Below are 26,777 nucleotides of genomic sequence, written 5' to 3'. Positions count from 1 at the left end.
ACAAAACACATAAAATAAAAACAAGATAAACAAAAAATACGACTGTGTTACGTAACCAAGAGCACATGAAACTGATCTCCTTCTTCACCTGTATGAAATTGTGCTAAATATTCAATAATCACTCTTTTCAGCTAGTTTGCAATTAAAAAAACAAAACAAACAAAAAACACCTAGAAACTTCGGAGGGTCATTTCCGGGACGGACCGTTCAGGGGTGAACTATCTTGATTCGTGAATCAAGACTCTTTGACAGAAACCGTGGGAGCGCTCTAATTGGCGCCCGTAAAAGAGAAAGGAAGTATTTAGTTCAGTCCGAGGTTTCATTGGAAGACAAACTCGAAGATATTTTAGCGCAGTTTTTATCTTCAAGTCGGAGTCTCTTTCTTTTATTATTGTTTGCCACTCTCAAAGGAGAAATCTCAACACTTTGAAAATGTCTTCCTTTAACAAAGGTCCGGCTTATGGGTTATCCGCAGAAGTGAAAAACAAGGTAGGTGGCCATACTTTTCTCTCCCATATAAAGTTAAGTCGCATTGAACTTTTCTCGCCTTCTTCATTGCGCTTCTCTCTTAACGCGAGAATCACCTGGCCTCCATTTTAATATGGCGCTCAGGTTAAAAGGTAATCAGCGGGGGTAAAAAGGGAGTTTGAATAAAAAGATTTAAAACTATATTTTATACATATATAAGTCGGAAAATCAATAATTAAACTCTGGTCGAGTGTGAATAGTTTGCAAAGAAATAAGTTGTGGTCTAGTTAGACACCTTGGACCTCCTTAGTCCCTCTGCTCGTGCAGGAGACTTAACTTAAAATCGCACCATGGGCGTTGTCCGTCTTGGCAAACAAGCATGTCGTTGTGGCAAAAAAAAAAAAAGTTACCCCCGTTTCCAGCATTTTCCGCCGCCCGTGCAGCTCTCTGCCCTGCGTTGTGACTCGCATTAGTAGATAATGTAATTGACCTGTTAGCCCTCGGATTGGATGCCACTGTTCTCATTGCTTCTGTGTTCTCGTGGTTTCTGCAAGAATAGTTTCCCCACTTCCCCTCATGCGGTAAGGTGTAGCGCTGCTCTTCGTGCTTTAACTTTGCTCTCCACACCGTGCCAGATCAGTGCAGGGACAAAGCCTCTCTCCTCCTCAGCCACTCACTCTGTGAAAAATCAAGGTGACACCCCCTCCGCAAGTTCTGGGTAATGTGTAACTTTATTGATTGGGACCTTCGTGAGGAAAGCAGCTTGTTTATTTGGTCACAGCCGCATCGAGTTAAAACCTCAGAGGTGACAAGCCCGATCACGTTGGCACATCACTTTTCGCCAACTTTCCTCCCCCCTCCCCCCACTTTTTTTTTAAAGTACTTTAAATGTGACTTACTGTCCATTTCGTTGTTATTGGCAGCAGACTGCTTTTTTTTTCTCACACAAGTGTTACAGCTGATCTGTCCTTAGCCTTCTGTTCATTCTCTTGACACCCGCATATAAGGGCACTTTAACTTACCTCCACCTCATCCCCCTCCCCTTCTGCATTCTTTGGATGTTCCCTTGTGTGGGGGCGAGGGAGAAAGAGAGGGTCGTATCCCCTCCCCAGATCTCCACAGAACATGTGGCTGACGTAAAGAAAGCACGCAGATTTCCTATGTCCATTACCACAGGCGTCCTTGAAGGAGGAGAGAGAGGGGGGGGGGGGTCTACTAAAGAGAGTGGTATTTCCTGCCGTCAGTGACGTAGCTCACCCTTAAAATATGAGGCATTGAAGGCTTTTAAATTCCACCTCCCCCCCCCCCCCCCCCTTACAAACTGATAAACACAGACAGTCTTTGCTTGTAAGAGTAATCCCCAAACTCACTGATACACTGCAATAACTGTTTGATTTATTTATTCATCTCAGTGCACATCCATTCATCGGCTCGGCACACAGACACAATCCGGCGCCCTTCTCGCTTCATTCAGCTCCCTTTATCCCAGCACTGCGGGCTGAATTCCTCGCGTTCAGCTTGTCGCTGGAAATTACATCTGTGTCGGATTCCTTGCGGGCAATTAAAACGGCCAGTGTTGTCTTTTAATATGCGGATAACTGGATGAAAGGAATTTAATTAGAAGACAGGCATTCCTGAAGAGCGCAGCCAGCTGTGAGCTGTGTGCGGCCTGCTTCTATGTAAATAGTAGGTTACTTTTGCGGTTTAGTTTCCCATTGCCTTCGGGGACAAGGAAAAATTGTTGGCTGGTTGTGAGTTTGCACGCAGAACTTTTTTTTTTTTTTTCCTTCTTCTTCTTCTCTTTCACTGGAGGAGGAGAAAAGCTGACCTGTTTAACTCTTAGGTCACTTTTCTCCATTTGTCCGCCTTTCAGATTCAGCTCATGAAACTGCTGTTTGTTTACGTGACCCCGATTCTCCTCCTGAATGGCCTCTTTCTCATGCTCTGCATCCGTCGGTAAAGCTTTTAAATCAGAGTAACGCCTCAACCGTGACGCCGTCAGCAGACCACGTTAAGCCCCTTAAAAACTGACGTGCCCTGTTCTTTCTACAGCAGCTCCCTTCCTGTGCCTCCGGTGACTTTGTTACAGTTTACCAAACAGGATATCCGTGTGTGTTTCTGTGGGGGTGTGTGTATGTGTGTGTCGGGTCACGGTGGAGTCACCATTTATGAGAATGAAATCTGACCAACTCTGTAGGAGTTGGTCAAAGTGAAAATGTGGGGATGACCATGAAGCCTGGCCTCATGCAGTCACAATAAACCTTTTAAAACGAACAACAACTAAAACTGAAATCTTCGTGGTGTGTGTTTTGGTTATCATCACCTCGGTCCTTGGTGTTTGCGCGGCTCCGTTATCAGCAGCTGGAGAAAAATAGAATTCTTATATCTTAAGAGTGTTGAAGTGGGAGGTCATTGAGGACAGGGCGAGCTATTCCACTGCTGACAAAAGAAGCTGGTGTGACTGCATCTACTGTTCTTCAAAAGAGCCACCCACTTGGTTGCAGAACACACATGTGACCTCTGACCTTTGTTACCAACTAGATTGCACAGAAGTACGACCCTCAGAAGGAAGAGGAGCTCAGGATCTGGATCGAAGACATCACCGGCAGTTCCATCGGCCCCGACTTCCAGAAAGGCCTGAAAAACGGAGTCCTCCTGTGCGAGTAAGCAGAGCCTACATCAAAGTTCTGTCACGCTAAACCACCAGGGCCTCGATCATCTGTTTTTAATATGCACACAGATCTGGAAAGCTCACTTTCTTTCTTTCTTTCTTCCCCGTTCTTTCTCTACTTTGCAGACTTATTAACAGGCTGCAGCCAGGCTCTGTGAGAAAGATCAACCAGTCAGCACTGAACTGGCACCAGGTGAGTTTGTCTTATTTTAGCTAATTGAGGGCGCGGCAGACTTGTGAGCAGGAGCACTTCATTGACGCTAGAAGTGCAGCAAGCAGTTAGACTTGCCTCTTCCCTGCATTGTGCTGAGGATGTCAGTGCACTGAATCACACTCATGGCTATACTTGGACATTAGCAGTGTTGCTTCTGCTTTTATCTGAAACTGGTTTCTTAATAGTTAGTGCTTATAAAAATATTTGACTGCAACTTGTTAATGAGAGGATACAGGCAGAGAAATAATCGCCCGGCTTCAGCTTAAAACCTGTCGCTCTTGTTTACTTTGGTGCGGCTTTAGCTGGAGAACCTGACAAACTTCATCAAAGCTCTCACAGTGTACGGCTTGAAGCCCCATGATATCTTCGAGGCCAATGATCTGTTTGAGAATGGCAACATGACGCAGGTCCAGACGACTCTGCTCGCCCTCGCCAGCATGGTGAGTCTCTTAAAAACGTCGCATCACAAACGGTAGTGGTAGTTTTTTGTGGGGAATGATCGCAGTTTAATGAGAACTCTTCTACACCGCCTTTTCTCTCAGGCCAAGACCAAGGGCTGCCAGTCGCGGGTTGACATTGGCGTGAAGTATGCGGACAAGCAGCAGAGGATGTTTGACGATGAGAAGATGAAGGCTGGACAGTGTGTCATTGGCCTACAGGTACAGTTTTCAGTGTCAGTAATATAACAGGACTGATGCTCGCAGAGTGAAACTCGGGGCCAGGGCTTTAAAGGAAATGCAAACAAGGGACTAAACTTGATTCTTTTCTTATATAAAGATCAAAAAATTAGAAATAAGAATTAATTTTTTTAAATGATCTGATCATTCTGGCTGCGTTTTGACAGGTGGGCTACGTGCTCGCAAAGCTGAACTCACTGCTGCAAGTGGCGAAACTGTTGTGAAAGAAGGCTTTGTCATGATGATCTCATGTTGAGTAGCGTTCTTCTGTGCGAGAGCTGCACATTGTCACTGATGCTTCAAACCTCCCTGCTTTCTTTTCTTTCCTTCCCCCTCCATTACCTGGAAGGGTATCAAGTAAACACAACCAATGAAGAAATACCTCGACTGTAATTTGAGAGCGGTGCAAATATGAGGAACAGCTTAGTCAAAACTTTTTAAAACACGTTTGGTTAGTGTTGCACCAGTATCAACAGTCCCACACTTGCTCAAAACAATAAAATGTGAGAAATGCAGTGATGTTGTGCAACAGTTTACACCAAAACTCTTTATTGATCTTGTATGACTGTTGATCATTTATATACAACAAGTGATTGTTCTATTTTTCAGATGGGGACCAATAAGTGTGCCAGTCAGGCAGGTATGAGTGCATATGGCACCAGGAGACATTTATATGATCCCAAGGCTCCAGTCCAGGCCCCCATGGACAACACCACCATCAGTCTGCAGATGGGAACAAACAAAGGGGCGAGTCAGGTATGCATTCTTAAAGGACTGCAGCAGAAATAAGCTTCGGGACACTGGTTATGGCTTGTCCTTGGCGTTCTTTGCCTGCTGTAAACTACGGTCATGTTTGGTCTTGTAGAAAGCTGTAAACTCCTGTATTATCTAAAAGGCAAAGCTCAGTCTCTGTCTGAGCAAAGTCTTTTGTTATATTTTTGCCATAACAAATTACAACACAGACTAAGGAAACAATCTGAACACATCAGCAGAATACTAGATTAAGGATGGCTTGACATCAACGTATATTCTCAGTTTATAAAAATGGTCATTTTGTTACAGTGAGTACATTAATGACATTATGGCTCTGTGTTTGTTGAAACCATGGCAGCTGCTGTTAGTGGAAATAAATGGTTGCCGGGTAGCATTTGATTTTCCCCAACAGATCCTCTGTGTTGCTGATCTTTTCTAGATGAATGACATGTATTCTTTAACCCAGTGGCCAAATGTCTGGGGCCAGTCTCGTGTTTGCCAAGCAGGAGGAGAGGAAGGGGGGGGATGCTGGGGAGAATTCCACAAAATCTGACAGTTTTCCTTTTCCTGTCTCCACTTCAGGCTGGGATGACGGCTCCAGGAACGAGGCGTGCCATTTACGACCAGAAGCTGGGCACAGAGAAGTGTGACAACAGCACCATGTCTCTACAGATGGGATACAGAGACGGGGCTAACCAGAGCGGGCAGAACTTTGGCTTGGGACGGCAGATCTACGATGCCAAGTACTGTCCCAAAGCCACTGAGATTCCAGGTGATGAAAATGGAGCTGGTGTCGCCCGTGACTACATCCCAGATTACCAAGACGAGGGCTACCAAGGCTACCAGGAAGAGGAGCAGGTGTACCAAGATGATGGAACAGATTATTAAAAGATTGGAGGGAGCTGAGGAAGGAAAAGCGTGATTGTGTAAGGCTGGCAAGTTCTGCGAGACAGAAAGGTGGTTTATCTTTTATATCATTAGGATGTTGCACTTTTTTTTTTTTTTCTTACTTTCTTTTGTAGGCCGTATCCTCTTAGTATTGTACGAAAATGTCTTCTTACCCCTGTTTGTACAAAACCATCTACACATATCATCATGAGCTGTATTTCTGTAATTTCTTTATATATTTGAAGTGACCACAAAAGCCAATCACTTGGCTTGGCTAGATATCCCAGGGATTTCTGTCCATGTGCCAAAGTTTTGTTTTGGTTTATTTTTTGTGTTGGTGTTTTTTGTTTGTTTTTTTTTTGTTTTTGTTTTGTTTTTTGTTTTTGTCCTCCTGTGGCTTTGCTAACACATTAGTTTCATTGAGGGATCCCAAGACTTTCTTTAAGGGCAACATAAACTAAAAGTGAAACCTTAGGGATTTTTTTTTCTTTCTTTCTTTCTTCTTCTTTTTTTTTTTTTTTTTTTTGTGCGTTAACAATAAATGGTTATGAGAAAATGCATCTTTCCATGAAATCACCAGTGCTTATGTTCCTGTAATAGCTGTATCATCTGTGTTTTAAAAGGAAAAAAAAATCCTGTGAATGAGAATGTAAACTTATTTCGTGTTAGTTGTTACTTCAGTATCTTCTTCATCCTTTCAGTATTGACACGCGGTAATCGTCAGTTTTGGTTATTCTGGCAGATGAGGGAACAAAATGGATTTGTTAGAACAAACCAGTCTTCTTTAAATTCTGCTATTTCTCTCACTTCTTTATTTCACTCTTTTTAACAGAGGAAATATTTCCTTTGTTTGCATAACCAATCTGACTGGAGAGAGGCTTGTTTTCTTTGGACAGTGGAGGAGTGGATAAAATGATACTCAAGTGAAGTTTTGAACATTCCAATCAAGAATACTGGATTCTTCTTTGTTTTTCAGTGAACAATGTTTCAGTGGCTCATTAGATATTGGTTGATATGCAAACCAATCATATATTTGATCATGTAAGATTATTATTTATACATGTTTGATTTTTTTTTTTTTTTTTTGAATGGAGGCTGTTTTGTACCTTGACATTGAATAAAATTTGGTATTGGACTATGCTGCTTTTTTGTTTTGTTTTTGTGTGTGTTTGAATTAAGACAGACTCGACGGCCGCTCTATGTATAATGGCTCATTTATCCAAATATCTAATCGGCCAATCGCATGGTAGCAACTTTCAATGTGGTATGGTTGGTGGTGCCAGACAGGCTGATCGGAGTATTTTAGAAACTGCTGATCTGCAGGGATTTTCCCACACAACCATCTCTGGGTCTGAAAGAGAAAATAACCAGTGTGCAGCACTTTTTCTTTGCAAGGTTATTGTTAAATAAAACTTGATGTGAAAATGAAATTTAAATGGATATGTTATTTTGTGAACGTGGAAAACAAATACAGAAGAAACATCCTTAGTATTAATTAATTTTATTACAACTTACCTGATCTTTATTTAGACTTTGGATATTTACACGACTGAGTCATCTGTCTTTATTAAAACACCTACACTGATTCTTCAAAATCTTGCCTCTGGCATATGCCCTTCATACAATAACAATTCAAAAGATTAAAACACTGAAACTGATAAATGTAAAACAATACACTCTGAAAAATAAACCTGAAATTAAAAAAAATAAAAAAATAAAAAAATCCAACACCACAAACTGGTCCTCTGGGCCTTGGTGATGTCAGAGTTCAAAGAATGCTTTGAATAAGAAGGAAACAGTGACTCAAATTAACCACTCATTAACCAAAGTATGCAGAAGAGCATTTCTTAATGCAGAACCTGTCAAAGCTTGAAGCAGATGGGCTACAGGAGCAAAAGACAGCACAGGGCGACACCACAGTGTACATGAATATTGTAGCCGACCATGCCCATCCCTTTTAAAATTCTAACAGCTGCTTTCAGCAGGATAATGGACCATGTCATAAAGCATAAATCACCTCAAACTGGTTTTGTGAACATGACAATGAGTTTTCTGTACTCAGATGACCTCCACAGTAACCAGATCTCAATCTGGCATCATGTCAATAAGGGCTAAAATGTCCATATTGGTGTAGCATATGAATGGTCCAGTGAGTGCGTGCTGGTGTCAGTTCAGTCAAATGAAACGTATTTAAATGCTGTTTGAATTTGGCTTTACAAATTTACTATCTACAAAAGCATAACTGATTTTATATTGACCTTGTAGGTGTGTGTGTCTGTGTGCATGTGTCATGGAAAACTGTGAGACACCTACTGTCATATTAACAGCTGTAAGTTTGGGTTTCAAATGCTCTGGCAAGTGTTTGTTTTGTCAGCAGTGCAGCAGAGCTCCAAATGAAGGCTGAGTTCAACAATCAGTGTGGTTTGCCCTTTCAGTAGTTGTCTAACTAGAAAGACATTCAGAGGTCGTAGATGTCTGCCAAAGCCCGTGTACTATTTCACAGTTTTAAGGAAAGTGATCTGTACAAAATTGAGCGGTGTCTTCCTCTGAAAACACTCTCACCAAGCTTCATTAAATTTGGCTAGATAGATTCTGGGCTATATTGGAGATAATAGATTGTTCATAAAGATGTAACTGTGAACAAAACACTCCCATCTCTCTCTCTATATATATATCTATCTATATATATCTCTCTCTATATATATATAAAAAAAAAAACAGAATAAAAAAATAAAACCACAATTGATTTGGTGCTATAATTTTTCAATACTTATTCACTATGAAATCCATACAGGGTGTGAACTTGGGCGTGTTATTTAGACTGACACATATTTTGAATTTGTGCCATAGCATTTATGTGTAACCAAGAAACAATGTATACATCCGTCACAGGTAAATCCAGGCAAGCTAAAAAGGACAATTGAAGATAGAACAAACCAGGCAGAGATGACGTAATATAAGATGAATAACATTGCAATAAGTAACCAAGTCCCAGTATAACAAATAAAATAAGTTACATATTGCTATATATCCGTAGTCTGTTAACTAGTTTTATATAAACCTGGACAGTTAGAAACTGTACACGTATGGTCAGAAATTGACATCAACAAATAACTCTGACTGAATATTTGATCATTCAATTTTCAATAGGATCAAGGCCCGGGGCTTTGGGGAGGTGAATTCTAGAAGCTGAATGTTGGTCTGCTTTAGCCATTTGAAAACCAGTTTTAATATGTTTTTGGGATCATTGTCTTGTTGGATGACCCAACTGTGTCCAAGTGTTAACTGTCTAGCTGTTGATACAAAGTCAAGTTGAAGCACTTGTATACACAAGGTGAAACCAGGCAAGCCAAAAAGGACACTTGAAGATACAACAAATTGGTTGTTTATTGTAGTTTGCGGGTTGTTCCTGATCATCCCAACCAATTTTCTCTCATCTGAGGGTGATAATTTGGGTCCTCTTCCAGACCTTGGCAAAGTGGTGATACATCTGAATAACGTGTACTGATGTAAAGTTATTTGAACTGATGATCTTGGACTCTTGACTCTTAAAAGCCACAAATTACCATGATATTCATGCCCATAACCCCCAGTGTGTTTAAACTACTGACTGCAACTGTATATGTTTAGTCCCGGGGTTTCCGACCTAGACCTATGTAGTCATGAGATAAACGTGAGGAGTTTTAGTTATTTAAATGAAATGGTCTCATAAGATTTGAGGCCAATTGGGACACTGCATGAACTGAAAATACTTCATCTGACTTAAAGAATTTCGGAACACTTTTACTGCCTTTCTGCGAAGATCTGTCTGCTCACTACTTTCCTGTAATGTTTTTGTTTGTGTAACTCTTCTCTCCTCCTAAAAAGCAGAACTAACCCTGCCATATCTGTGGTAACACAGACAGTAATGAAAACAGGACACGTTGGTTGAAATCTGACACTGGACACAAACTGCAGTAACTCTGCAGCTGCGCCACCTGCTGTTCACAGAGGAGATCAACGCCCGGAAAACATCACCGGATGTTTGCCAGAAATCGCGCGATATCTGGCCTTGCGAGACTTCTGGCCGTTCTTTTCCCCCGGAACATCAGGCAAGATGGTAGGTGTTTGTGCTGTCTCGCAGCTAGTCAGACTACAATCTGTATGCATCGGGGCTCTAAAGTTGCTGATTTGAACAGCTGACTGTGTCATCGAGTAGTTCCACAGTTTTTATTACCATCCAGTAGAAAATCGTTGCTCCAAATGAAAGATTAAACTGTGTTTACAGCCTCCGTACTAGCCGGAGCTATGGCTAAGCTAACCCGGTGGTAGAGCGTTACTCGTAGCAGTAGCTGAAATAAAATAATCATTATAATATGACTGTAGTTGGTTGTGCATGGGTTAATAAACCGACCTGTAGACGTTTAATGGTGAAAATGAGTGACGCCTGTTAAATTCTGAAGCATCAGTGTATAATGCTAAGCTACGTACTCACCGGGGTGATCCCGTTTCTTCCAGGCGGATACCGAGATCAAGAAGAAGCGTACCTTCAGGAAGTTCACATACAGAGGTGTGGACCTGGACCAGCTTCTGGACATGTCCTAGTAAGTGACACAACTGATACGGTCACTGGTGATGTCATTCAGTCAACTAGAGTCACTGTACTACTACTGCACATCCTGACATAACGTAATTTGTTGTCACAGTAAGACACTCACAGAGGGGTTTAAGTGATAATACTGACTCACTGAAAATCAAATAAAATTCTCCAATTTTTAAGATGATTTATTCAACTCTGATGCTTGCAGGTCAAAACTGAATAAAGAGGCTTGAGACTGGACATTGAAACTAGAATTTACTTGTCTAATATTGGCAGCCATTATTTATTTTTTTTACCTTTATGTGTCTGACAGCATTGAATAGTTTGTGTATGGACACGTGATTTCTTCTCTTACTTGCATCTGGGAATTGGAGGCGTGAAACTTGATTTAAATTGTTTTCCTCTGTGTCCTGCCTCTAGTGAGCAGCTGATGCAGCTGTACTGCGCCCGCCAGAGGAGGAGGCTGAACCGTGGCCTGCGTCGCAAGCAGCAGACTCTCCTTAAGCGCCTGCGCAAGGCAAAGAAGGAGGCTCCTCCCATGGAGAAACCAGAGGTGGTGAAGACCCACCTGAGGGACATGATCATCCTGCCTGAGATGGTTGGGTCTATGGTTGGAGTGTACAATGGCAAGACTTTCAACCAGGTTGAAATCAAGGTGAGATGTCAGTCTGGTAATTGGCACAGTTTGAAAAGCTGGAGTGGCTTTATTTCTGCCATTGAACTAAATCAGCGCACCCATCCAATAAAACTGATCATATAGGCCATGATCATTTATTTTGGGGAAAAACAAAAGCTCCAAACAAAAGTGTGCATTGGTCCAGCAGGTATAACTGACCAATAAATTGACTTTTTGCCCATTTACAAACTCATTCAGTCTTCACTCGTTGCCCTCTAAAAATAAACTTTCAGCTCAAGTGGCTCACGGAGCGTTTTTATCAAATGTAACTAAAATATAATGTGGAACTGTAGCTACATCTGACCATGGTTGTCAAAGTGATTCAACATGACTGATAATTAGTACACTGGGAAAATACAGATACACTAAATTGAAAGAAAATATGGGACGTCTTAGTTGGTTAAAAAAAATCTAAGGGGTCTTTATCAGTTTTCCAAGAATGTATTTCCTATAAACTAGTTTTCCTGAAGTCACCGCTTTACATTGAGTACACTGTGATGCATAATCTACTGCAGTATTGGACATAATTTTAAACCTGCCATATTGTCCAGTTAAATTTAAAAAAAAGTTGACAGTAAAATATGCTATGAGCCAAATCACCCATTGTGATTGATTATGAATGCAGGATGATGCATAATAATCAGGTGTTGTAAAACCCCTTAAGTATGCCAGCTTCAATGTGCACAGATCCTGCATGCCTCCAAGCTTCCCTATTTTGGTAGTGACCAAGTCAGTGTGTTATTTTGTGTTTCCAAAGTGTACAGGTTTACACTGACAAGCAAAGGTTCCTGTGTTGATCCAGGGAGTAGGCCCACATCTCTTTGGGGTTGTCAGGAAGGGCATCCACCTTTTAAAGAAGGTGACAGCCAAAAGTAGTTTGAATCATACATTACGTTAGTAAATCTTGCATATCCTGTATAAAATAATTCCTACTGTATTGTATTTTTCAAATCCACAACCCTGTTTGTACACATCAAATTACACTTTGCTCAAGCTGTTGAGGAGAAGCAGTTTTGTTTAAACGTCAGTAAATTTGTTCTGATCTCTGTCACATAAAATTCTATTGCTCCGTACTTAACATGTTGTTTGTCCCCTCTCTACAGCCTGAGATGTGTGGTCACTACTTGGGAGAGTTCTCCATCACCTACAAGCCAGTGAAGCACGGTCGCCCTGGTATTGGAGCCACACACTCTTCTCGTTTCATCCCTCTGAAGTAGAATGGCTGTATTATTTGTATAAATAAAAAATTGGGTGCTCCACACAACATGATTGTGTTAATTTTCTTTTACATTATGGGTCAAAATGAAAATTGAATGCATATTTTAAAGATGGCATGGTGACAGAAACCTCATGAATGCAAGACTCAAAGATAAGGTGCTTTTGTTTGAATTTTGATTTATGCTGAAATGATCTAAGTCCCTGAAATGTAACATTTCTTTACAAAACAAAAGATGCTATGTACATCAAAATTACTGGTGACTTGCTAATTAGAGGCTTTCAGCCTTTTTGACATGGTCTCTGCTTCATCTTGAAGCTTTAAACATCAGGCATCAGCGCCTAACCTGGGAAGCTGTTCATGCTCAAATAAGGTGAGCAGTTGTAATACTGACCACAAAGTTCCTGCCGCCGCTGAAACCAGAGCAGCAACAGCGGTGCGGCTGAAAAAAGCACCGGGTTTGTACTCCACCCGTACGAATGTTCCGCCTCTTGAATCTTAGAGCCAGCTGCAATTTGAGTGTGGCCATTCTGGGCCATGGATACAAGCTCTAGCGGTCTCAAAACTGTTTATTGACATCGAGCTAATAAGGTTTGTAAGCCGGGTAAAGAAACAGTGGCCGAATTGGTGAGTGTTGGTTTAAATTTTAACTTCTTTCACAGAGCCTGTTTTTATAGAAAACCAGACACCGCTAGCTTGTGGCAACCTAGCTTCCAGCCCGGTTAACGGCAGCTAGCTTGTTAGCTTCAGAGCGAGAATGACAGAGGGGAACAGTCCTGTCAAAAGGCAGCGAAGGCAAACACGATTTAATAACTGTCTTTTGCTGCCTGTTTTTAAAATCTTTGGGGTTTTGTTGTTCACCTCAGGATGTAAGTAACATCGGCTGAGTTTGAAATGTTCGCTCAAATAAATTTGCCGGTGTTTTTTCCCGGCGTGAGTGAGTAGTTGCAAATCAAGAACAAAGATCTATTGTAGGCAAGCTAACCTTAACTGTTACCATCAGCGGCACCGGTATTATTATTATTATTATTTTACCATTTCACTCTACTAATTTCCCATCCTTAATATTAAGCCTTTAAACGCTGTCAGGTCTCTACCTGACTCAAATGGGCTCTTTCCGTATATTATTTTACAACTGGCACATAGGTCCCTGTAATTTTAACGTGTTTAGTAAGACCGAGGCCACGTTAAGTTAAATTTTAATTGCTAATAGGAGGATTACAAGGACTAGACATACGGTAATAACGTTACAGATGTTCTTCATCCAAGCGAAGATTTACGGTATGGCTATTATACATTCGTACATGACGATTAACAAATTATTGTTGAATTCGCTATTTAGGGCCATCTATACGAATTCTGTGGTACATGCTGGTTGGTGTTTTGATTGCGAGTTTGTTAAACACAGATGTAAGTGGCCTCACCATAATATTAGATTAGTCAACTATAATTACCAAAGGAGTAGCATCAGAAAAGCATCTCGGTTGTTTAGACAGTATCCCCCCACACAGGTGTTTGCGTCATATAATCTCTCACTAAACAGAGATTATAAAGGCAGAAATGTGGGCTATACTATAAATCCTGTGTTTCACCTGAAGCTGAGTTGTAGATGTGGCAGCTGCTTTTGTGCTATCATAGACTTGCATATAAAAATCGTTCAGGGGATTTCACATCTTTAGTGGACACTGCAGTATGCAAGTATCCTTTGAAGTCTTAATAAAAGATACATTTTCCCCTCTGTTTGGGGCCCACTTTCTGTATTTGTGTTATGCACTGTGGCTCAATCTAATGGGACAAGAACAGCCTGGTGCAGACAGATTTCTTGACTGTGTCTAGCTTTTGTTATAAAGAATTGATGACCCAAATTCCAAGTTTGCTAACTAATTCTATTTACAATTTTTTTACATTACATCTGTACTTCTTCTATTGGTTACAGATCTGACGTCAAACGTGTTAACCAGTGAATGCATAGAGTCAAGAAGGTCAGACTTTGTGACAATAAAGACGGTATCTGGACAAGGTACAGTGTTCATGTAGTCTCTCTGCCTTGGTTAAAAAAAAAACGGATGAATAATATTTAAACCAGTTCCAATAAATGAATGGCCTTGTGTAGGTGTGCCTTGGTTTCTGCACCACTTATCAGTTCTTTGTAATGTCAACGTGCAGCTGTGTGACTGTGAGCATGACGGCTGTGGACGGCCTTTCGGATAATGCAGAGGTGGTGGAAATGGAGGATGTGCCATCTCAGTTCTTTGTGGAGAAACACTCTTGGGAGGGCCTGCGAGATATTATCCACTGTAGCAGGAAGTACTCAGGCATGATTGCCAACAAGGCTCCCCATGACTTCCAGTTTGTGCAGAAAAATGATGAAAATGGACCCCACTCCCACCGGCTCTACTACCTCGGTAAGCCGCACAAAAATGCCCAGTATCAGCTTGTAATTGGTCATTTCTGTCTTTTTCTCAACTGTACTCCTTTCAGTTGACCTCAGTCATGCTTTTCTGCTCAAGGCAGCAGAGGATGATTGCTTCATAATACTGAAACAGTCACGGTGAAATGCCTGTTGTTTCTTGTTGACACTGCCTTTGTTGCTTTTCTTTGCGCTTACCAGGAATGCCTTATGGAAGCAGAGAGAACTCATTACTCTACTCAGAAATCCCCAAGAAGATTCGGAAAGAGGCCCTCTTAGTGTTGTCATGGAAACAGATGCTGGATCACTTTCAGGTGAATTCCCCATCTCTCCTCTCTCCTCTCTGTTTGTGCCACAACCAAACTACCCAGTATGTTGTTATTGAAGTCCAAAATACTATCCAACCACTATGAAGGGATGATGGGGCAGATGAAGGTGGTTTAATCATGTGTTTCTCATTTATTATGTTACATATAAATATATCGATTCATTAAAATCCTGAATCGATTTTTTAATATAAATTTATTTTGCCCGAAAAGCCAGAATCTCAGGTTAAACCTCACAAAATTTCAACAACCACCAAACAGCTATAGATAAATAAATATGGAAATGTACTGATGCATGATCTGAATTATAATATTTTTTACTGTCTGAGGCAAAATTTCCCCGATTCGAATTGATTCGAATCAATTCGGGACCTTGTGAATTGGAATCAAATCGATTCTAGAAATCAGTGACGATACCCAGCCCTAATATTTACATATATGTACCGTTGCATATGCACAGGTTTACACAGCAAACCTCTAAAAATCCCTTTGGTAAATTCAAATCTTATCCACATGTTTTCCTGTTGTTGCTCTAAGGCTACGCCGCACCAGGGGGCATATTCTCGAGAGGAGGAGTTGCTGAGAGAGCGTAAACGTTTGGGAGCATTTGGTATTACGTCCTATGACTACCATTCCCAGACTGGACTGTTCCTCTTCCAGGCTAGTAATAGCCTATTCTACTGTCAAGACGGTGGCAACAATGGTTTCATCGTGAGTACAGCTGCTCAATTTTTTGCAATTCTTAGATTCTCTTGATTAAAGAATGGATCAGTACAGCTGTGTAAAGACACTGTTATGTTAAATACATTACTTTGGCTCGTAAACCTTTAAATACTGTGTATCCGTTCAATTAGAGGGATACCAAGGAATACCTGCAAGGTAGAGATGATCTCTATCTGTGAGTCTCCTGTCAGACTTTCTTCCAGACACACAGTCAGTGAATAGTGTTATTTCATAGAATAACGTTAGAAGTTACTACATTTCATGTGTTTGTGTGATTAATGGCTAGAGCAGGAATGTTAGACTGACTTTGCGTTGTGGGCCACTTTGTTCTTAAGTGGGCCGTGAAACTGAAACTCCCCTTTCTGTCAGTGTAAAGAAGTGTAACTGCACATTGAATCCCTCCGACATCTTAATATACCGGTAAGTAATTTCGACAGTACAGCTCAGTTTTTACCCATCAGCTCTAAAAGGCTGATGGGGTAATGCTATCACCCTGCCTGGTGGACAGACGGGCAAGCAATGGAACACCTGAGTTTGTGAATGCAATAACTCAAAAACAAGGCGACATAGGAGTTTCAAATTGATACCATAGGTGTATCGACTACAAATCTTGGGAGAGTTAACATGTTTTAGATGTCTATCAATAGTAAAAGCTGTAAAACTCGGTTTGGGCCTTGGATTAAGATTCATTTAGATTGTTTTTACTGTTTGTCAGAGGTGCACTTCAGGTCTTTCTCCCCCTGTGCTTGTGCCTTTTATAATTTTAATGCAGCTTTTTAACCTGCTTGAAGTAACAGGGATTTCCTTAGACCCTTGTACATTACACTGTATGTAAAGAGTTTTTGGAGTGCATGATGCTGCTGCTGAATCTTGATGGGTTTAGCAAGATAAAAAGAATAAACAAACTGGTCGAATAATAGATAAATGAGATTTGTATAAACATACAACAACATCCTCACTGGTAGGAGAAATTGCAATAGCTCGAATGCATTGAGTCACTTTACAAAATCATGAGCTGGTCTGAGTCACTGAAAATAACCACGTGCATCCATATGGGTGGTCTGTACTTGCTGTCATTTACTTGGCTGTGCAGACCAACAATCTCAAGCTGTTATTTGAGCTTCTCTTTACAACTCAACAAGTATTTCAAGTCAGCAGATGTTACAGACGGAGTTAACTTAGTTTACAGAACTCTTTTTGATTGTCCTGATGTCTTTCCTCTAAACTTCCAATTTTTTTTTTCATGAATCAGGTTAATGTTTTCATAAGGCTCTCGCTCTGTCCACGTAACATTCAATTTCCTTTTGACTAAGACTGTTTTTGTTGGTTTTAGCAGTCAGCTCCTGTAAAGCCTATGGAGATCAAGACCCAGTGCTCAGGGACCCGTATGGACCCCAAGATCTGCCCCGGAGATCCAGACTTTATAGCCTTTATCAACAACAATGACTTGTGGATAGCCAACATTAAGACAGGCGAGGAAAGGCGACTCACGTACTGCCATAAAGGTCTGAAGACTCAGTTTTTTTTTTATTTAAGCAGTATTTTTATTGAGTGAGCGTTTACAAATTTCACACTATTAGTGTGTGTCTTGTTTTGGCACTTCATCTTCCCTGTTTTTTCTCATCCAATTTCACTTTGTAGCGCAGAGAGAAAACAACTTTGAGATCCCACATGTTCAGTTTTGTGTTTAGGCATATGAATATGGCATATGGATTTGAACCCATTTGCTAATTTATTCAATTTCTCCCAGGTTTAGATAATGTTAAGGAGGACCCCAAGTCTGCAGGTGTAGCAACTTTTGTCATACAGGAAGAGTTTGACCGTTTCACTGGCTACTGGTGGAGCCCCACAGCAGTAGAAGGTCAGCCGTATGTCTTTTTCCAATAGTACCAGCTCAGCTCGGCTCGACTCAGTTTTTAGGGTTTTCCATTAGGTGGTAGTACCTGGTACCAGGTACTTTTTAGTACCCGCTTGGCCAGGATTCCAAGTGACCTGAGATCTGATCCAAAAAATGTGATGTCATCAGACTGCATGCGGCCGATTGTCAGTCAGTGGCGTCACTCGATGAGTCATGAGAGTGTCTCCTTCACAAAAATCGAAGCTGCCATTTTTTAAACCTGGCAATGAGAAAAAACATTGTGGTCCCCGAGCCTGACAAAAAGCCATACACTGAGCAGCGGGTGTACCATCACCTCGACGCCCTCTATTGTTATGGCGTTCGTGTTGCATACAAATAATGTCGCTGAACTTTCAGCTGCACTGCTATAACGACCCCACGTACATTAGGTGGCACTCAATTGTAATGGAAAACTTCCGAAACTGAGTTGAATCGAGCTGCGTTGAGTTGAGCCGAGTAGGTTCTCGGCTCAATGGCTCTTACTAACAAAAGCAATTCTTAAGGAACAATTCTTGCAGCCCATGTTATAGGTTCTGTTTCTTTGGATAAATTGCGTTAATTGTTTTTCTCCCGTCAGACCCTAATGGAGGTAAAACAGTGTACCTTCTGTATGAAGAGGTGGATGAAACAGAGGTAGAAATTATTCATGTTCCATCTCCGGCACTTGAGGAGCGGAAAGCAGACGCATACAGATATCCTCGCACAGGTCAGTGCAGGTTTGCACAATGTATGCACAAGGATTTAGAGTAGTGAAAACATACGCACACATTTCTACAACTTGTATTTTTTTCTAATCTCTTATTTACAGGTAGCAAAAATCCCCAGTCTACACTTAAACTGGCAGAGATCAAGACAGATCATCAAGGAAGAGCAAGTGTCTCACTTCCTTTTCTTCACTTTTTTTCTACGTGCTTTAGCATCTTCATTCTTTAGCATGATCTTTATCTCACGTGTGCGTATGCATGTGTATGTGTATTTACAGATAGTGAGCACACACGACAAAGAACTGGTCGCCCCCTTTAACTCCTTGTTTCCTGGGACAGAATACATCGCCAGAGTAGGATGGACGAGTGACGGCAAATAGTGAGTGTTGCAAAATTCTGCCACTCTCAGAATAAACCAGCATAAGAAACTATCTGATTGAGAACCTTTTAAAATTGTAGCTTCAGTTTGGGAGCTATGGACGTACACAACAGTCTCGTTAGTTTTTACAGAAGTTGTACTGGAGGGAACTATTTTTCATTCACGATTGCTCATCATTCCATACAAATCAGTCTTTTGATCGTTGTCTGCTCTCTGTTGTAGTGGTTGGGCAGTGCTGTTAGACCGCAGTCAGAGGAAACTGCAACTTGTTCTGCTGCCACCCGCCCTCTTCATCCCAGTGACAGATGATCCAGCTCTAAGACAGGAGAGTCTGGAGGCTGTGCCCACTAACACGCAGCCATACATAATCTATGAAGAAACCACTGACGTCTGGATAAATGTAAATGTTTTCTCACAGCTCTCTATGGTTACCTTTAAAATAAACTGATTAAGTACATTTATAAATTCTAATTATGACGCTTTCTTTCTTTCTGCAGGTTCACGATATATTCTATCCCTTTATTCAAACGACAGAAGATGAGTTTACTTTCATTTGGGTAAATGAGTCTAAAACAGGTTTCAGCCATCTGTATAAAATCACATCCCAGTTACAACCAGGCTGCTACCGTTGGATAGAGGAATACCAGCACCTAGAGGGTACGAAACTAGGAGATGCCTCTGCATTGATTTGAAATGAAATAATCAGATTTTTTAGGCTGATATTACTTTTGTCTTTAGACTCAGCTGTTAGCGTTTACATTATAGAATGTTGATTTTTACTTTTTTGTCCTCCAGGAGACTTTAAATGTGCAATCAAAGAAGAGGTTACATTGACCTGTGGGGAATGGGAAGTGTTGGCAAGACATGGCTCCAAGGTGAGTGCCAAATACAAAAGAAAAAAAATCACACTTATGAGAGATACAGGTGATCTCAGTAAGAAAATATTTGGGCAGTTCTCAATTTTAATCTCAAGTAATGATCATGAATTTGGAGTGTTGATTCTAAATCCTAATTTTAGGGTGTTTATAAAAAGACTGGTGCTGCAGTGTCTGAAGTTGACAACAGATCCACATCAACTGACATTTGGTATTTCCCTGGAGATTTTCTGTCAGGCTTCTGCTGCAGTCAATTTCAATTTTTGCTTGTTTCTGGCCTTTTTTTGTTTTCAGTCTGGGTAAAACAGATGGACAAAAAATGTCTAAACATGTTGACATTGTGCATAGTATGGATGCAAACACCGTCAAATGCTACTGAAGCTGAAAGATGACAAGTTAACCTGATGCTACCTTTAAAAAAATCACTAGAACAGTCAAATATACATGTTTGTTTGAAATGTACATTTTACTGTATTTTGTATTCTGGAGTTCAGCACCAATGCTGACTAGGAGTCAGCTTTTCTAAACTATTTAATATATTACTTGAAACAAAGATTTTTCAGTGGCTTTATTTAGGTTTGTCATGGACTACTTTATGGCATCTGAAATTGCTGTATTTTTGCTGAGAGCTGCTGTTTTCATTCACCTTCAAATGCTCTCTAATGTTTCCTTTGCTAGATCTGGGTCAATGAGGCAACAAAGTTGGTGTATTTCCAGGGCACCAGAGACACTCCTCTGGAGCATCATCTTTACGTGGTCAGCTATGAGTCACCTGGAGATGTGGTCAGACTAACTAAGCCTGGCTTCTCTCATAGCTGCTCTGTTAGTCAGGTACTATCATTTATTTGTGCACGTACCTGTTTGCTTAACTCTGTGTGCAAATTTCAGTAATCCAGCTGTTTATCCACCTGTTTTTTTTAACATGTTGCTCAACAGTTGAGTTGCTTTAACATATTTTACTGTTTTGAGTAGTTCTGGTGGGAACAAATACTTCAGTCAGTGCCAGAATTACATTTCAAATATATGAAAAATAAATAAATAAATAAATATAAGTGTTGTTGTCTTACACCTGGGGAAACAAGACCAGTCCAGATTAAGTACAGCTAATAGAGGATATAGAGAAGGTTTAAGTAAAGAGAGAAACTGCCTGCTTAAGAGCAGTGAGAAATAAAGCACTGGCTTGAAGCCAGGCAGGCAGTTACGACCTAACATCCTGATCACCCCACATACATATTTTATGAGTTTTTTTTACTCAGAAGTACCACTGCAGGACTTGGTTGTGCATTAGCAACAAAAAACTTAATTCGGGCCTGAGAGGGTTAAAGAGAGTGTTGACAGCATACTTGATAGTGTCTCATGTCGGGCTTTGTTGTAGTTAGTGATACAACTTTGCATCCCTCTTGCCTTTTATTTCCTTCCTCTTCTTTATAAGGCATCTCTTTCTCTTCTCTCTTCTTGCAGAACTTTGACTTTTTTGTCAGCCACTACAGCAACGTGAGTACTCCTCCCTGTGTTCACGTCTACAAGCTGACTGGCTCAGAAGGTGACCCGCTGCACATGGTTCCTGAGTTCTGGGCCAGCATGATGGAATCGCCAGGTAAACAGAGCCTGATGTAAAAAAGACCATGTAACATCGCTCGTACTAAAGACGGAGAGGCACTGCTTGTCAGCAGTGTGTACACTGAGATAGTATCCAAGAGCAACTGCATTCCTCTGTCTATAAGTGGTTAGTTCCAACGAAAAGTACTTGTTTGACGTTTTGTCAAACTAAAGGAAAAGTCAGCCAAGAGTCATTGTTTTAAAATCTCTCAAAGGATTTGATCAATTTGGTTTTCACATGGTAAATGTTTTGTTCCCTTTTTTTAAAAACCTCTCTTGCAGTTAAAAAATTACAAGTCTGGCATTAAACAAAACAAAGCCTCTCTGTGTCAGTATAGTTTTGTGCAGAGGATAGTCTGTCCAAGTGTGAGTGTTCATATCAGGAGAAGATCCTAAACATCATCACATTTCTTCTGTTTCTGGGAGCTTTGGAACTCCTGAAATTTAAGGCTTAAAGTTTATTAACCTCTTTAATTCAAACTACTTATCATGGACCAAACCATCACAATGGATTGAAACTTGCTCTATATAAATTTTTTTAGCACTACACCTTTAGTTAATGTAGTTTTCATTATATGCGTGTCAGCTTGAACAGTTTGTGCTTTGTTGGAAGAGTAGGAATTGAAGCAGAAGTCTTGATTTAGACTTTTGCAGGGAATTTTTGCAGACGGTGTAAACTATCTAGTGGCCGACATCGTTGCTAGCATTTATGCTTGTGCAGGTGCATTATGTGTAATTACCTTGTGGCCGTATCTTGGTGTTTTATGTGTGGCACCAGACGGTAGACAGCATTTTATTTGCTTGTTTGTTGGTTTTGTTTTTTTCTGCCTTCATGTCCATTCCGATAAATTCTGCAATTTCCCACCTGAAATTTACTGACATTAGAGAGTCCTTACATTGATGTTAGAATTATGTTTCCTTGTATTTAGCCACTTAGAGAATAACAATCAATATACTAACTCAAAGTAGCCGAACATGCACAATGCACGAACAAGCAAATCACAGTCGATGCAATCTGTAGTTAAATTTCTAGAGAGGGGTGGTTGAGGTGTAGATTTCCCACTAAAACATAAATCCCTGTTAACCGCCACCCCATTGCAGGAGCTTCTACAGAGTTGCTTGTCATGATTGTGCTGTTAGCTGAAACAATGTTTTGAAGCTGTAAAAATCTGGCTGAGGGAATGAAAAATAAACCTGCAGCAGAGTCCAGCTGTGGAATATAGTACAGGTTCAAGAGTATCAGTAACCTTAAACACTAAAACGTTTCATTTTTTTATTCCCAAACAATCATTTAGTTCTGTAAAATGTTTTAGAGTGCTGAGGTTTTTTTCTGCTGTAACATTTGTTGACAAAGGGTTCTCAGGCATGCTGTATGAAGCACTTTGAGTAGAAAAGCTTTATATAAGAGAACCAGTCATTTCACAATTTACATTTTTTTTTTTACATAAAACCTTGTTTGCGTATGTCTAACCTGGTGACTGCTTGTTGATGTCATCCAGGTTGTCCGGGAGATTACAATCCACCTGAGATTTTCGACTTTCCGGGGAAGTCAGGCTTCCAGCTTTATGGGATGGTATACAAGCCTCACAACCTGCAGTCTGGGCGGAAACACCCCACTGTTCTCTTTGTCTACGGAGGCCCACAGGTTTGTAGCTGCATCTTATCCATCTTACTTCTAACTGTGTAATCATACGGCTTTGTTACATAAGATTTAATCATTGCTGCCTTCCCTTTGTGGCTAATAAATGCTGCTCTGAAAGTCTATTACTGTGTAAACAAAATGTTTCTAAGAATGTGATTATGTCTTTGTATATGTAGGTGCAGTTGGTTAACAACTCTTTTAAGGGCATGAAATACCTCCGCCTGAACACACTGGCTTCTCTCGGCTATGCTGTGGTCGTCATTGATGGGAGGGGTTCTTGTCAGAGGGGCCTTGAATTTGAAGGAGCACTGAAAAACAAAATGGTAAAGTTTGACACATACAAATAATAATCCAGTATCATTAAAGAAATAGATGTGATGTGAAAGCTCCAGCCGAAATAACTCTGTTTGCCTCTCCAGGGTCAAGTAGAGATTGAAGACCAGGTGGAGGGGCTGCAGTATGTAGCAGAGAAGTTTAACTTTGTGGACCTGAGCCGTGTTGCCATCCATGGCTGGTCCTATGGAGGTTTCCTTTCTCTCATGGGCCTCATCCAGCGACCCAATGTCTTTAAGGTTGGACTACCTGTTTACCCTCAAGCTGTCGTTTATTGTTAAAACCATATTAAACTTTTGCCTATAGCCCAAAACATGCAGGCATTTGTTATTTAATGCAATATAAAGTGGAGAAATCATTTCTTAATTCTCCGTTTCCTTATTGCTCATAACCTCATTTGTGATGCAGTTGCCAGTTGCATCCACATGGTGTCTGTCTTGGAGTGTGTTAGCCATTAGTCATTATTAAGTAGAGATGTCTGCAGATACATCAAGATTTTTCTTGTGACATGCGTGCATATCAGATGTAAAACAGTGACATCAGAATATACCATTAATAATCGTATTATAACACACACAGTAAGCCTAAACAATTACTCTCCTGCAAAGGGACTTCTTTCTAGATTAAGATGAATTCTTTTTCTTTTAATGTTATTTCTTTTCCATCCCTGACAGCTGGCTATTGCAGGTGCCCCAGTGACTGTGTGGATGGCCTATGACACAGGCTACACAGAGCGCTACATGGATGTGCCTGAGAACAACCAACAGGGCTACGAGGAGGGATCTGTGGCGCTGCATGTGGACAAGCTCCCTAGCGAGTCAGTACACACACACACTCTTATTTAAGTTAACAAGAAAGAAAAATGTTTTTAAAATCAAAACGCACATTCTCTGCAGTTTCTCATATTGTCTCTGCATTTTAATAACGATTGTAGGATCTTTAATGTTATATTTTGGTTAAATGTGCTTCACATTTGGTCAGTCCGATACCTGTGCGCAACTGACAGTTCAAACACTTCTTAAAAAATCAGTCTCATTCTTATGAAACACCTTTAAATGTGACTCTTAAAACATTTAAACTCTTGAACTCGTGCTTGTGCATGCCACACCTTGCCTCTGTGTCCTTGGGCTACTTGGATCATTTTCATTAGCTGAGGAACGTTGAGTTATTGATGTTTCAGTAGCAGGGTCTTCCTTTAAGTCAAAAGCTGTGGATTATTATTATTATTATTATTTTTTTGTATGTAAAATAAGTTCTGCAAACATTAAGATTGCATCCTGACGGAACCTCACTATTTAGGGTTCTAGCGATGACCTTAAAAACGTGATACTGAAAGAGAGAGTAAAAGATTTTTTACAACTGCATTTGTGTAATCATTCTGTAAATCTCTTTGTGCCACTTAAAACATTTGTAATGTTGGGAACATGTTTTTACTGTTCTCGGAACACGTATTCATTGCAGTTTAACTAATCACATCGTAACTCTCTTCTTCAGGCCCAACCGTTTGCTTATTCTCCACGGCTTTCTGGATGAGAATGTACACTTTTTCCACACCAATTTTCTAGTGTCACAGATAATCCGGGCTGGAAAGCCCTACCAGCTTCAGGTTTGTTTCATATCTTAAGAGCATAATACATGTGTGTGTGTATGTTTATGTTGTTCCAGCATTATCACAATCATGTTGTCCAGGATCAATGCTGGAGTTGATCACTTATGTTGGTTTGTTAGTGATAGTGAGTGATCGAACAACATCACTGGTCAGATGCAGGGCTGATCCTGGACCAACATTATTATTATGATAATATAGCCTATATGGTGATAATATAACATCACCAGCACTTGGATATCAGATCATGCTTCCAGAAACATAGAAGAAAGTGCACTTTTACTGCTAAGGGCCATCTTAGTTTTCACAGGATTTTGCTTGTATCACTTATTTATAGTTCAATAAATTCACTTCAGTTAACATAATACAGTAGTTGGATTATATATTAGGATTAGGATTGTTGTTTTGAATTTTGAACCTTTAGTGTCAGCGGGCAGCTATTTCCATAATGACAGCCTCAATGCTGTGACACTTTGCATCGACAGCGTTCAGTGCGATCATGCAAAGCAGCTTCTTTTTCCTGCTGCGCTCACAGTGCTTTCATTTGGAAATACAAGTTAACTCTTGAACCACTTCTCTGTCACCAACCAATCAAAATCAAGAAGTGTTGAGCTTCACAGTGTCAACTTCAACACGGGTAAAGGTTAAACGGCGCTTGTTTGTCCCTCATGGCCCAGTTATATATGGATAAGGGAGATGGTTTGTGTAGCCTAGCAACAGCAGGTGCTAGGCTACAAAAACAACCTTTGTAAAGAAGGTCATGAGTGGCTTCAAAGGCAAAAAAGATATTTTCTAGATTAGATATGATTGGTTACACACACAAAGAGCATGTGTATTAATTTATAAATTAATTTGCTGATGTTGGTTGATTGCTCTGTTTTCATTTTTAAAGGTCTACCCCAACGAGCGGCACAGTATCCGCTGCCCTGAGTCTGGAGAGCACTACGAGATAATGCTGCTGCACTTTCTACAACAATACCTCTAAAATCAGACAACAGGGGACAAGTGAAGTCAAATTCCCCTCTTCCTTCTTTTACCCCTCCCAACTGTCCGCCCACCTGTATTCTCCATGACCTCCCCACCCCAGCCCATTTCTAACTGTTTACCCTGTCAGCAAGAAACACATCAGACACCCAGCAGCCACCAGCTCCTTTCCTCCCAACCAACTATTCGTCTCACTTCTGCATTACATTTCCTCCTCTCTGTCTTCTTCTGTTACTCAATTGCTCTCCCAGTCTTCTTCACGCCCCCTTCACCCCCATGTACAGTCTGGAGAAAGGTTTACGTGCACGACATGTGGTGTCCCACCCAGAAAGCCGAACAAAGACTTGTGAAGAAATGTTTGCAGGCTGTGTCAGTCTGACTCATTGCTCACTCACATCTTCATTTCTACAGCCACGATGGTTTCTGCCAAACATTATCAAATTGTTTTCCCGCCCCCCCAAGCCTGTTTTGTTTACTCCAGTCAGAGGTAGAAGCGGTGGTTACAGTTCACAGATATGACATGGAAATGTGTCCACGCATTTGCAGACGTAAACCTTTACAGTATACATGCATATGTAAAATACAGTTCATCTCATACATAAGCACAGACACTCACACCCACCCTCACAATAGCCATACATACTGTGGGTCTGTACCTCGGAGTTGGTGTAATAATCAAGAAAGGAAGAAAATCAAGGCTCTTCCTCTGTCTGTGTTTTTAGCGTTTGTTGTTTAAAATGAAATATTTTTATGGATTTTTATTCTTTTTTTTTTTTTTCATGAGTGCTGATGGAAGGCACTCATTGATGTTTTTGCGCCGTCTTACCCCGTCATATTACATTGCTCGAGATGTCTGCTTGCCTTCTTAACACATAATTTATATTTGCCAAAGTACCTCTTGACTCTTGATCATGCTGGTATTTCCCTTTTTTACTGCAATAAAGACAACAAGAGGGTGAGCACTGGAGTCTTACAACAGCTTTGTACCACCGAAATACAATTTGTACATGATAATGAATAAATGTATGAATCAATCACAAGCTTTCTTCTGGTGCAGTCTTATTGTTTTTCTAGCTGTGAAGGGTTATATGTCTTGTTGTACTTCATATTTTCTGGGATTAAAAGGTTTTTTTAAATTATTATTTTAAATGTCAAGT

The 26,777-nt window shown here is 40.6% G+C and overlaps 3 protein-coding genes across 4 annotated transcripts; all 3 read left to right on the top strand.

Annotated features, from left to right (window-relative positions):
• Positions 1–280: 280 nt before the first annotated feature.
• cnn2 (calponin 2) lies at positions 281–6,806 on the top strand. Its single transcript, XM_005721055.2, has 7 exons — positions 281–489; positions 3,010–3,131; positions 3,266–3,332; positions 3,656–3,793; positions 3,896–4,012; positions 4,640–4,786; positions 5,366–6,806. The coding sequence occupies exons 1-7, from the start codon at positions 433–435 to the stop codon at positions 5,669–5,671; spliced, it is 954 nt and encodes a 317-aa protein (XP_005721112.1). The 5' UTR covers positions 281–432; the 3' UTR covers positions 5,672–6,806.
• Positions 6,807–9,689: 2,883 nt separating this feature from the next.
• On the top strand, positions 9,690–12,192 carry rps15 (ribosomal protein S15). The gene is made up of 4 exons (XM_005721054.1): positions 9,690–9,770; positions 10,169–10,254; positions 10,671–10,905; positions 12,030–12,192. The coding sequence occupies exons 1-4, from the start codon at positions 9,768–9,770 to the stop codon at positions 12,141–12,143; spliced, it is 438 nt and encodes a 145-aa protein (XP_005721111.1). The 5' UTR covers positions 9,690–9,767; the 3' UTR covers positions 12,144–12,192.
• A 359-nt stretch (positions 12,193–12,551) lies between these two features.
• LOC102213980 (dipeptidyl peptidase 9-like) lies at positions 12,552–26,350 on the top strand. Of its 2 annotated transcripts, none has more exons than XM_005721052.2 (21): positions 12,552–12,769; positions 14,079–14,162; positions 14,309–14,547; positions 14,754–14,866; positions 15,416–15,589; positions 16,938–17,106; positions 17,352–17,462; positions 18,076–18,204; positions 18,307–18,368; positions 18,481–18,581; positions 18,804–18,981; positions 19,079–19,238; positions 19,377–19,456; positions 20,135–20,287; positions 20,918–21,053; positions 22,555–22,700; positions 22,874–23,020; positions 23,117–23,269; positions 23,705–23,847; positions 24,525–24,636; positions 25,529–26,350. In XM_005721052.2, the coding sequence occupies exons 2-21, from the start codon at positions 14,107–14,109 to the stop codon at positions 25,619–25,621; spliced, it is 2,655 nt and encodes an 884-aa protein (XP_005721109.1). In that variant the 5' UTR covers positions 12,552–12,769; positions 14,079–14,106; the 3' UTR covers positions 25,622–26,350. The 2 variants fall into 2 exon arrangements, with proteins under 2 accessions (XP_005721109.1, XP_005721108.1); XM_005721051.2 differs by having other exon boundaries at positions 16,935–17,106.
• The last annotated feature ends 427 nt before the right edge of the window (positions 26,351–26,777 follow it).

Source organism: Pundamilia nyererei, unplaced genomic scaffold (assembly GCF_000239375.1).
Source record: "Pundamilia nyererei isolate P.nyererei 1_Seehausen unplaced genomic scaffold, PunNye1.0 scaffold00004, whole genome shotgun sequence".
NCBI classification, from domain to species: domain Eukaryota; kingdom Metazoa; phylum Chordata; class Actinopteri; order Cichliformes; family Cichlidae; genus Pundamilia; species Pundamilia nyererei.
This window is presented reverse-complemented; position numbering and strand designations above follow the sequence as displayed.

What these genes read in the sequence shown, in the direction of transcription:
- rps15 (XM_005721054.1), top strand. An exon ending in CAGCTTCTGGACATGTCCTA is followed by an intron (nt 10,255 to 10,670) that starts GTAAGTGACACA and finishes TCCTGCCTCTAG; the next exon opens with TGAGCAGCTGATGCAGCTGT. An exon ending in TCAACCAGGTTGAAATCAAG is followed by an intron (nt 10,906 to 12,029) that starts GTGAGATGTCAG and finishes CCCTCTCTACAG; the next exon opens with CCTGAGATGTGTGGTCACTA.
- LOC102213980 (XM_005721051.2), top strand. Translation starts at nt 14,107, where the DNA reads ATGCATAGAGTCAAGAAGGTCAGACTTTGTGACAATAAAGACGGTATC. An exon ending in ATACAGATATCCTCGCACAG is followed by an intron (nt 18,205 to 18,306) that starts GTCAGTGCAGGT and finishes TCTTATTTACAG; the next exon opens with GTAGCAAAAATCCCCAGTCT. An exon ending in CAGCATGATGGAATCGCCAG is followed by an intron (nt 21,054 to 22,554) that starts GTAAACAGAGCC and finishes GATGTCATCCAG; the next exon opens with GTTGTCCGGGAGATTACAAT.
- cnn2 (XM_005721055.2), top strand. Translation starts at nt 433, where the DNA reads ATGTCTTCCTTTAACAAAGGTCCGGCTTATGGGTTATCCGCAGAAGTG. An exon ending in AACGGAGTCCTCCTGTGCGA is followed by an intron (nt 3,132 to 3,265) that starts GTAAGCAGAGCC and finishes TCTACTTTGCAG; the next exon opens with ACTTATTAACAGGCTGCAGC. An exon ending in TGCTCGCCCTCGCCAGCATG is followed by an intron (nt 3,794 to 3,895) that starts GTGAGTCTCTTA and finishes CTTTTCTCTCAG; the next exon opens with GCCAAGACCAAGGGCTGCCA.